Below are 12093 nucleotides of genomic sequence, written 5' to 3' on the forward strand. Positions count from 1 at the left end.
ATGACAAGTAGGTAGAAATCGCATCGGCTTAATCAAACCATCTCGGCTAATAACAGCGTAGTTGAATAGTGAGCTCTTGTTTTGTTTACTGCATAGCTTACGCATTTTTTATTACTTGGTATCATGGTTGTTTACTTGGTAGTTATTACCTAGGCAGAACTTATAGCGTAACTCTCGATTTGCTTCTTGTGAACATAAATAAATAAATAATAGGACATTATTACACAAATCGACCTAGTCCCACAGTAAGCTCAATTAAAGGCTTGTGTTGTGGGTACTAGGCGATGATAAATATAATATTTAATAAATACATATACCTATAGATAACACCCAGACCCAAGAACAAATAATTGAGTTCATCACACAAATATTTGCCCTGACCGGGGATCGAACCCGGGACCGTCGGCTCAGTAGGCAGTTACTTTACCACTGCGCCAACCGCGTCGTCGATAACATAATTTTTACTAATCTCTTTCTACAGGTCCGTCTGTCTCTCCGTCGGCTATCCAGCGGGGGGGAGGACGACTCCGGGCGCGACAGCGACGGGCGGGAAACGAAAGACGCGCGGCGCGGCCGGCCGCGGAGACGCGCCACACCGCCACGGGACCACCCCGCGGCACGCCTCGTGTCTGTCATACAGCACCAGAGCAGGACTATACACCAGCAGCTGGACAAGCTTAGGTAACTATACATACCTACATCATTACCTATTTTTATCAAATAGGAGGGGTAAGAGGCGCGGGAGGTGTAGGGCGTGCCGCGAGGCTCATGTCATACAGCACCTGAGGCAGACTATACTACAATTGACAAGCTTAGGTAATAACCTGATATACACCATTATCAACATCAGTCCATAATATTATGTGTTCATTCATAAAAATAGACTAATCAGCAGCAGGTGCGATTGGGAAATAACAGAAATCACAAAACATTTTTTAGCTCAAATTGCACTAAGACTATACAGTTATACACCCATAGAATGTAAAAATATATAATTCGTTGAGTGAGCTCCAATAACTTCATAATTGTATAATAACAAATGTGAATTAATCCAATTTATTATTCCTTTACAGGGAACAAGAGAAACTGATCGACCAGCTAGAAGACCAGACGCACAAGAGCAGAATGGAGAAACACGGAACGAATTACCTCCTCGAATCTTATTTACGCGATCTCGGAAGATGCAGCGAAGTCAACGACAGTCAGGCCGCCAACAGTGACAGCGGCGTCGGCGTCGGCAGCGGGACACCTCCCAGGAGACACACCAAACACAAATCAAGGAGAGAACGGCACCTCATGAGAGAACACTACTTCACGAAAGAACTCACAGACATATGCCAAGTTAACTCTGAAAGACTGACACAAACCCAAAACGACACAGATTCAGACGCGTCATCAGACGAACTAACCAAAATACGAGAAGAAATCGAACTCCTTGAAAAACTCGCGATCATCAACAAGAGGCTGCACCGCGAAGAGGAACTCGTCGTTCGACTGACCGCCAAAGTGAAACGATATACGGATGAAAACAAAGCGAACAGCTGCGAAAATGTAACACAAGTTGCAATGCTGATCGATAAAATAGAGGAGGACTTAGCGAAGACGGCAAAAGAAATGCAAGACAACACGATAGAATTGGAGAAAGCTGACAAAGAGCTGGAGTATCGGATGAAACTGTTGGACGAATTGACGTCACAGCTAGAAGAGGAAGAGTTACAGAACACTATCTTAGAGCGGCAACTGAACGAAGCCTCGAGTCGGCAGCCCATCGCCTTACAAGATAGCTACATCCCCGTCCTGGATCAAAGCAATCCTCCTGTCTTCACGTACACGGGCAACGGCTACGTCCTGGACACACTCGTATGACAGACAGTACCACAAATTTTGATCCCAAAGATGTATTGAAATTACCATAAGCTTCCAGCGTGATTAAGTCCAAAATCCGAGATATATTTAGTATTATTTTAGCGTAGGAATACATGGTGCTAAGAGTTTATTGTCTATATAGATATAACTAGTTTGTAATTGTATTTATATATTGTGTCCCATACCAAAAATGTACAACAAAACCACCAATCATCGATTGTAATTGTTAGACCTAGTCAATTGGTAATACGACAATAAGTTAGATCTTCCACTTGTTAAATCTGTAGACTAGATTTACTTATGTATGAAATAAATTTATACCTATACAAACAGTGGTCTAATTTTCTTTAATGCATATTTTTGCACTTGTGCAATGAATAATAAAAAAAATATTTACTTATATAAAAAGGAACCCTAAATAATGAGTTCACAAACGAAGCAATCGTATGAATTCCTTCATTAATTCCATACATTTTTGAAAAACTTTTTTACTACACCATCTCGCTATCGTTTTCTTATCAGACGGTAGGTTCATATCAGAATGATGATAATTCAGAAAGCTGTTTTCTTTTTTCACGATCAGTTTTATAAAAGATACTTGGTTCTGTCACATTAGTTATTATACTATAATAATTAAAATGCACACGTAGAGACATCCCCTAAACAATTTAAAAACCCGAACAAAATCTGTATTCAGTAAAAACAAAGCTACTTATTGCATGTAGGACGTAGGTACTGTATGTTGTTAAGTTTTCTGTCACTTACACTAGATGGCGTTGTAATAAATTATAGTATGATAGATTTTATAGGAATCTAAAATCTATTGGATATTTTCAGATATAACAGAACCGCTTTTCACGGCTTTTCTATTTCTTTTTTTATAAAGAAACTTTGGTAGATGACTTCTCTGATCTTTATATGTAATATACAGTACCCTAAAACAGTACCAAATATTATATAAAAAGTTGTTTGCACAGACTAATATTAATATACTACGTATAGGTACAAGTTGTTTGAAAAGCAATTTTCAGAGATTCGCTACAAGTTTGCTGTTTCATATCAGTCCAATAAATAACTTTAACTATTAATAAATCCAACAAAATTTTATATCAGTGTAAAATTTTATGTTATCTTTTCATACCAAATGTATGGCAAAAATAAGGCAAGAAAATACTATTCATAAGACGGAGAATCTACTAATTAAATATTATAAATGCGAAAGGATGTGTGTGTGTTTGTTACTCTTTCACGCAAATACTACTGAACCGATTACAATGAAATTTAGCACACATATAGAGGGTAACTTGGATTAACACATAGGATAGGTTTCATCCCGGAAATCCCACGGGAACGGGAACTATGCGGGTTTTTCTTTCAAAACGCGGGCGAAGCCGCGGGCGGAAAGCTAATTGTTTAATAAAAGAAGGGTGTTCTTTCTTTTGAACAATTATTTATCCAACAAACGTACTTTAAGCCTGTATATGTTGTATAAACAAAATACTATTGTTACCTTGTTACACAAATGTACAATATTATGTCAAAAAGTATTGTAAATATAAATAATTATTAATGATGAAAATAAATAAAAAAATACAACGATTACAAGCGCAGTGTTTTATTGAATAATATTAATAAGAAAAAATACATATTTTTGAGTTATACCTTGAATTGCCTTGGCCAGTGTTTAGAGAACTATTACAACGAGCCGGATTTAGTATGTATACACGTCGAAACAACAAAAACTATTGATTCCGATACTATTGTACTTTAAAGAAGATACTTATTACCTTTTTTTTAAATTATTTATTTTAGTAAGTAAAAAAGCATAAAAAATACAAAATATACAACAAATTATTTGTTGTATATTTTCTATAAATTTTGACCAAACATTTATAACAGTATTTTCTAACAGTTTTGACCAAACATTTATGCGGCTCTAGAACAAATCCTAAACACTGGCCAAGGCAGACCTTTATAGACATAAACCGAGGGGGAAAGAAATATTAAAGAGGAACAGGAGTGGAGAGGAGCATCATTGATCTTCAAATCTTCTTTTATTTCCTCTCCTTCCAGACTGTCTTGTAGCCTTGTTACTCCGTATCCATGGCAACCTGGAATAAACAGTTCAGTTAGAAATTTGAAAATATAAGTTGAAACAAATAGTTAAAAAAATAAACAGTAGTTTTTTAATAAAATGAGATTATATGAAAAAAAATGAAGTCCTATGTGCCTATGGTAAGGGGCAGATGCATTATGCAGAGTAAGTATATGATAGTAGTCATTATAGGTATCATTTTTATTATTATAATCTTAATAGTACTGAATGCAGTGTATAAATTTTCCTATCAAATCAGAAAGGCCATCTGGATCTAACCTAATTTTTAATTTAAAATAATTGTAGAGCGGCTATCAATAATATTATATTTACATGGGCATGAGGTAAGATTAATATGATAAAAGTCTATCTTTAGAGACGACCCTTAGATCTAAAATTTAATACTATATCCTACTAATATTATAAATGCGAAAGTTTGTGAGGATGTGTATACTGTATGTATGTGTTTGTTACTCTTTCACGCAAATACCACAGAACCGATTACAATGAAATTTAGCACACATATAGAGGTTCCTACGGGAACGGGAACTATGCGGGTTTCTCTTTGAAAATGCGGGCGAAGCCGCGGGCGGAAAGCTAGTTCTGTATAATGACGAATCTCTTACGTATGCTTTCACGATATTATCAAGATTTATCTGTATCTAATGGATAATTTCGACTAAACTCTCAACGACTCCGTGGCGCAACGGTAGCGCGTCTGACTCCAGATCAGAAGGTTGCGTGTTCAAATCACGTCGGGGTCATACAATAAGTTTTATGTTTTTTTTGGTTATAAATAATTTGATATTTCACCATTATAACTAATTTTAAATATTAAATGATGCTATAAGATATTTATTTAAGATTTCAATGAATTTTATAACTTGGATAAGATGAATAGAGTTCTTGTTTAAATAAAGAACTTCTTTATTTAAACAAGACAAACATCTAAACAAATTCAGATAACCCACTTGTTTGCTTATCTCACACACCGAGACGCGGTCATCGGTCACTGGCCATTATTCACTTATACCGTTTATACGAACCATTCATTCCAAACCCGTATACAAATACAGTCGCTATGCACTTCGCAATTATTCCATTTATTATTTACTTACTCCCGACTACAGCTTTAAATTTAGACTATCTCGACCCTGTAAAATTGCAAACGAAAACATCGGCCGAAGTGCAAAAACAAGCCGCCCAAGAGATAATCAACAAGTATCTAAATAACGTCGATGTGTACATTAGTCCAGTTTTATTTGTTAACCACAAGGATGTGTTTGTGCTACGGACGGTGAACGGACAGCTGCATATAAGAGCGAGCACCGGCGTCGCGGCAGTATGGGGCTTCAATTATTACCTCAAGAAGTATTGCAAGAGTCAAATAGCGTGGCAAGTACAGCACGTCAATATACCTGATCCGTTGCCAGAAGTCGACGAAACTGTTATAGCCAATGACAGGTTTCGCTATTACCAAAATGTGTGCACTGCGTCGTACAGTTTTTTGTGGTGGCAGAGCCCAGATTGGACCAGCCACGTCGAGTGGATGGCGCTTAACGGAATTAACCTAGCCCTAGCACCGATCGCACAAGAAGCCGCTTGGGCGAGCATTTACAAACAATTAGGAATGACCGACGACGAAATTAGCGAGCATTTCACAGGGCCCGCATTTCTCTCGTGGCTCAGGATGGGAAATGTTCACGGATGGGGCGGACCACTATTTCAATCGTGGCACAATGGTCAAATGGAAATCCAATCGAATGTCGTGGACCAAATGTTTCATCTCGGAATGGTCCCCATATTCCCCTCATTCAATGGGCACGTCCCAAAAGCGTTCGAACGCATTTTTCCCGCTTCTACATTCTATTCAGTGAGCACTTGGAATAAATTCAACACCGATTACTGCTGCAATCTATTTTTGATCCGCTATTCAACAAAATAGGTAAAATGTTTTTGAAAAAAGTCACCGAAGGTGTAGGAACGAGCGGTATATACACAGCCGATCCCTTCAATGAAATCAAAATCGAACCATGGTCTACACTGTTAGTTCAAAAAACAGCATCAGCAATTTTTACAACGCTGACTGAACATGATGAAAATGCGGTTTGGGTGTTACAAAATTGGATGTTTGTGCACAATCCTTTACTGTGGCCTTTGGATCGAGTACAGTCCTTTTTGACCTCAGTTCCCTTGGGAAGAATGCTCATTCTGGATCTCCAGTCAGAGCAGTGGCCTCAATATAATCTCTATCGTATGTACTACGGTCAACCTTTTATTTGGTGTATGTTACACAACTTCGGAGGCACCCTGGGTATGTTCGGTAGCATTAATACGATAAACAACGATGTGTATGAGACTAGAAAGCGAATTAACAGCACGATGATCGGTATTGGTCTGACACCTGAAGGGATTAATCAGAATTATGTTGTTTATGATTTAATGTTAGAGTCTGCGTGGCGCGCGTCACCGGTACAGGATCTAAACAAATGGGTGGCCGATTACGCAGAGCGGCGGTACGGATGTAACACAACAGCCAGTGCGTGGCGATATTTATTCAAAAGTGTATACGATTTTAATGGTTTGAACAAAATAAGAGGTAAATACGTGGTAACACGGCGGCCCAGTTTCAAAATACGACCGTGGGCTTGGTACAAGAGCGACGACTTATTTAATGCGCTTAGAAATTTCGTTTTCTCTGCCACTTCCGATTGTAGAGATGGTTTTGAACACGACCTCGTTGACGTCACCAGGCAAGCTTTGCAATATAGAGCCGATCAATTATACCTTCAGGTGTTGAACGACCGATTCACAAACACTTGGACATTCAATGCATCGATAAATAGATTTCTAGACGTAATGGTCGACATGGAAAATATTTTAGCTTCGAACGCCGATTTCACTATAACAAAATGGCTATCGGGTGCAACGAAATGGGCGGCGAATGTAAGTGAATCTTATGTGTATGAATTGAATGCTAGAAATCAAATAACACTATGGGGGCCGAATGGAGAAATAACAGACTATGCGTGCAAGCAGTGGGCTGAAGTTGTCCGCTATTACTATCGCCCACGATGGACAACTTTCTTGGAAATAGCGATGGACGCGAAGCTTAGGAACGAGACATTTGACGAGCGAAGCGCTCAACGCGCTGTGAGATCTTCAGTCGAAGAGGCATTTCTAAGAGTCGACATAAATTCTATTCCAAGTCAGAATGCGGGCGATACCGCTTTGTATATTTACGAGAAATGGGCATATGTATCCGATTTGGAAGATTTACCAATGGATATTATACCAAGAGACCCAGAAGGTAAAACGACACTGGCCGACGTTGACGACGAATCAGACAGCAGTTTAAGCTACACCCCCTCCGTCGTTATGTTGTTTTCTACAACGCCGACGTAGATATATTAATTCATAGATACATATTATACATATTTTTTTTTCTAAAATACCCTTTATGTATTCATTATTACCATGATAAAATAAAAATATTATATTTTAAAAATAAATAATTATACAATTTCTCTAATGATTTTTATTTTATTGCTATATCCCATTCTTAATACTTTGATGGAAAACATTTAGATTTTCGTATCTGTGTTCCTAATCAACTTTCAATTGTATTCATACTTTTCATGTTGGTTTAACTCATCTAAAATGATACAATATACTTTTAGCACCTACTCAACTAAATTTATCATCAACATTATATAGTCAGGTCCGCAATTATTTTAGCTCTGAATACCACAGGCTACAGAGTTCCGTATAATACAAGATTCAGAGTAGAACAAGGACACATCTTAAAAAAAAGGTTTTTATAGCACAGACATTTAGGATAGCGATAAGGCCACCCTTTGCTGTTTCTGTAAAGTCTTGTCTTTGTTTTATGTATTTATGTTTTTTTTTTTTCAAAACAATAAAGCATTTTCATTCATTCATTCATAGCATAGTAGATTAGAATATGTATATGCTACAGTCAAAACCCTGAACCAGTCAATATCCTTATTGACGGTTATTAAGGTTATTGACTAAGGGCGTCGGTTAATATCCTTATTGACTGATTTTATCTGACAAAATCAGTTAATAACCTTAATAACCGTCAATAAGGATATTGACTGGTTCAGGGTTTTGACTGTAACATATATAATATTCTGATATACTTACATAGGAGCATTGATGTACAATAATAATTATAATTAATCTTGTTTTGTTGCACATTGATACTTGTCCCTAAAGAAAATCGATCAGTGGAACAGATGTATGCATATGCCACTTGGGGACACGGGACTTCACTTTGGCTATAGAACTTGTAATAATTGATGAAGTGAAACTTCTTTAAGCGCGTTGTGAGTAAAATTTCAAGGTCGGGTCATGGCAACATAACGTCATGGAGTAAGGGGACGATTTTGTTATCTTTGAATCTTGCCAAAGAAATTTCACTTCTGACATGTGTGCTCAACACACACGTTCTTTTTTATAATGTGGAGTCAAATGTACCTTTCCATCTTTCTTTGAAACATGTCTCAAGAAGTTTCACTTCTGACACGTGCTCAACACACACGCTCTTTTTTATACTGTGGAGTCAAATGTTTCTTTTTGAAGTGAAAACTTCTTTAGCGGCGTTGAGCACTTTTTCTGTAATGGGTATAAAATCTTAAACTCGCGTCAGGACACGTGACCTGATCGAAAAAGCGTAAGACGGATACCATTCCAAAATATCAAACATGCTCAACGTTAATAATCAAGTTTTCACTTCTGCCGGCACTCCCGGAGTGCAACCCGTCTTTTTTTGAAACTTCTTTATGGGGGTTGGAAAAAAATTTTGTGTAACATTTTTGCGTTACGCCGTACGCGTGACATTTTTGCGTTACGCCGTCCGCGTGACATTTTTGCGTTACGCCATACACGTGACATTTTTAAGGTCATAAAGAAGTTTCACTTCTTACGTGTGTACACTAGTACACGCACACATTTTTTTTATCTTCCTAAGTGGTCCGGGCCCTTACCTGTGGCTGCGGGGCCCCCTGGTCCCCCGGGCCCTCGGGCGCGGGCCCCGCGTCACCCGTGGCGGCTCCGCCCCGACGCTCTTCACCCTCCACAAGGGACAAGTATCTTGTTAGTTCTGTTTCATCCGACACACGGAGAGGCGTTTTGGGGCCAACTATGGCTATCGATACGTTCTGTAATAAAATAAATACAGTTTAAATAAATAAATATTATAGGACATTATTACACAAATCGACCTAGTCCCACAGTAAGCTCAATTAAGGCTTGTGTTGTGGGTACTGGGCGACGATAAATATAATATATTTTAATAAATACATATATACTATATAGATAATAACACCCAGACCCAAGAACAAATAATTGAGTTCATCACACAAATATTTGCCCTGACCGGGGATCAAACCCGGGACCGTCGGCTCAGTAGGCAGTTACTTTACCACTGCGCCAACCGCGTCTAATGTCACGTATTTAAATTTTGTGTGTTCTTTTTAAGCTATTGCATAGCTTCTATCGCTGGCCTTGAGTGCGGGGCCAATCCAGAAATTCCGTAACGAAAAAACCTCACGCTCCAAACTCCGACGGGCTCGGAGGTGTGGCTTGAAGGCATAGCATGCAATAGCTTTACCGCGGCAGTCCCCGAGTGCCACACGTCTTTTTTTATTTCTAGTTTTTATCCATGTGGAAACATACTGAACGTTAATTTTTCTATAAAGAATGAGCATCAAGCAATGAATTACTCACAGATACTATAGAAATTAATATAATTACATAATCTTTGTTTTTTAATTTACTGTAAAGATTTTGTCACAACATGAGATACTAGTAGCATTTACAATATATTTTCTTCTATTTAATTTATCATCAATCCATAAAGGTATAACAAAGGCAGGGCAAACCCTCTCCAAATACATTCATTATCTCATTCCGCACTTGTTAAACATTTAACTGCATACAATAATATCCAAAACTAGCTTCCGCCCACGACTTTGTACGTGCATCCCCGTTTTTCCCCGTTCCCGCAATAATTTCGGGAAATCCTTTCTTAGCGGATGCCTACGTCCTAACATCTACCTGCATGCCAAATTTCAGCCCGATACGTCCAGTGGTTTGGGCTGTGCGTTGATAGATCACTATATCAGTCACCTTTGAGTTTTATATATATAAATTACCTTAGTATTCAAATCAACTTCATTTGGCAGTGTATCACGCAACGCTCTAAGACCATGAGCGACCAACTCCTGCAGATCACTATCTTGGAAGGTGTTCAAATGTTTCTCCAGATAGGTCCTCGCTGATTGGGACCTGGCACCAATTGCCATTGCTCGGCAGTCGAAGAAATTGGCTGATGGACAAGTTTGGTAGATGTGTGGTCCTTGATCCTGTAAAGAATTTTTTTTTTTTTTTTAATGTATAATGGTGTAATATTTATGTGACAATGTCTTTGGTAGATATAGAATGAGATATAGAATTGTCAATATAGAAATGGAATAGTAAAAAGTTATGTGATAAAATCTCAATGAATTTAAGTAAGTGATGTTCATCAGAGTCAAACATTATATATTATAAGATCAGTTACATAGTGTAACTTAATTTATGTAATGATGAACTTGTAATAATTAAGTTAGACATACATAATATCTGACTACTTAACTATGCCTGCAGCATCACTCACATTAGGTATTTTTTTTAAGATTATCTTTGTAGCAGACACATACTGTTAGAAGATATTTATTTATTTATTTAACACTTTATTGTGCAATAAAACAGGTACATAAAATAACAATTTACAATAAAACAAAAGCACAAAGAGCGGCCTTATTACTATGCAGTGATTTCTGCCAGGCAACCACGGGGAGAAGGCAAAGAAGCAAGATAATAAAGATAATATATATCTTTTAATCTTTATTAAAATTAAGTGTTAAAGACTAAATAACCTTCTTCTATTCCTTCCCACAGAAATTATCCATCTTACATTTTGAAGCTAGTTACTAAGATCAGAATTTTCAACCAAACTATCACATCTGCTTAATAATACCTGTAAATTCATACTTACATCATAACCAGCGACTAACAGACCAACACCAAGAGGCCGCTTGTCATATCTCTGAGTGCAAATCTGCATCTTATTACCCACGAGAGAGATAAGTCTGCCGACTGGCATTGGTGCGTCATGGGCGTAGCGATGGTTGAGACATTCTGTGCGCATGAAGCGACTGAAATGTATAAAATTGAGTTGTATGTAGTTATAATACAGATATGTTTGTTAGAAGATTGTTACAATAACAAAAGATCAGGTTTTAGAAATTATTTTCTCATAATCATAGCAGTTAGATTAAATATTGATAGCATTCATAATTAACTGACAATTTAATGCATATAAAACTTAGTTATATATAGTTTACAGTAACTTTTTGTGGACATAAACTAGATGAAAATTGTAATTTACCTTAGCATCCTAGCATCAGCCGTTAATCCCGAAATGGAAATACCAATATGTTCATCAATAGGTATGATTTTCTTCTGGTAAGCCGACAATTCACTAACTGCTCTCTTCAAAGCTATGAGCACGGCAAATTGTTTGTTTTTCAAACCCACAGTTGCTGACCCGAGTTTCACGGCTTCCATAGCATACTCCACTTGGTGGAGACGACCTTGAGGGCTCCATACAGTGACGTCACTGTCGTACTGATTGCGAAACTGAAATTTACCATTGTTAATGAGAGGTTATGTTTTCGGTCTATCACCAAATTGTAATACAAATGTTTTATGAAACACTTTAACCAGCAAATGCAAGGCAATATGACAAGAAACATTATTTATTAATAGAACTCAAGTTATAACTAGTTAAATGCATTTTTTTATGCAATGTAACAAATGAATGACATTGCAGTTATAAGACCGACAAACAAGTTAAACATTTGTTAAAAATACCAAAAAAATTTAACATTAATAAATAAATTAATAGAGTAAATTTCCAAGCAAACTTAAATCTTAAAATAATCTTACCATTGTATGTAATTAACAATAAAGTTTATAATATTAATAAACAGAAACTCTGCGACGCCAAGTGATTTGAAATTTTGAAATGTCAGTGGTCGTATTATTGTCAAGTCACAGCTTTC

The 12093-nt window shown here is 37.2% G+C and overlaps 3 protein-coding genes and 1 non-coding gene across 8 annotated transcripts in view; 3 read left to right on the top strand and 1 right to left on the bottom strand.

The window, feature by feature from the left end:
• Window positions 1-2196, top strand: part of LOC149476989 (uncharacterized) — a 124247-nt gene extending 122051 nt beyond the window's left edge. For all 5 annotated transcript variants that reach the window (XM_089711467.1, XM_089711468.1, XM_089711465.1 and 2 more), the window contains 2 exons: window positions 482-681; window positions 1074-2196. In XM_089711467.1, the coding sequence (XP_089567593.1) occupies window positions 482-681; window positions 1074-1866 (993 nt within the window). In that variant the 3' untranslated portion in view covers window positions 1867-2196. The remainder of the gene's footprint in view (window positions 1-481; window positions 682-1073) is intronic.
• Window positions 2197-3465: 1269 nt separating this feature from the next.
• On the bottom strand, window positions 3466-12093 carry Prosalpha6 (Proteasome alpha6 subunit). The gene is made up of 6 exons (XM_089711488.1): window positions 11978-12093; window positions 11418-11668; window positions 11025-11184; window positions 10141-10350; window positions 8971-9144; window positions 3466-3977 (listed from the first exon to the last, which is right to left on the bottom strand). Exons 1-6 carry the CDS (start codon window positions 11978-11980, stop codon window positions 3957-3959), a joined length of 819 nt encoding a protein of 272 aa, XP_089567614.1. The 5' UTR covers window positions 11981-12093; the 3' UTR covers window positions 3466-3956.
• Naglu (N-acetyl-alpha-glucosaminidase) lies at window positions 4519-7455 on the top strand. The gene is given in 2 exon segments (XM_089711331.1): window positions 4519-5880; window positions 5883-7455. Coding segments are annotated over 2 exon segments (2322 nt in total). The 5' UTR covers window positions 4519-5042; the 3' UTR covers window positions 7367-7455.
• Window positions 4654-4725, top strand: TRNAW-CCA (transfer RNA tryptophan (anticodon CCA)). The gene has a single exon. It is a non-coding gene; the product is annotated as a tRNA-Trp (tRNA).

Source organism: Colias philodice, chromosome 26 (assembly GCF_061535455.1).
Source record: "Colias philodice isolate Cphi_HAF_F1 chromosome 26, ilColPhil1 Martin Lab GWU primary, whole genome shotgun sequence".
Taxonomy (NCBI): domain Eukaryota; kingdom Metazoa; phylum Arthropoda; class Insecta; order Lepidoptera; family Pieridae; genus Colias; species Colias philodice.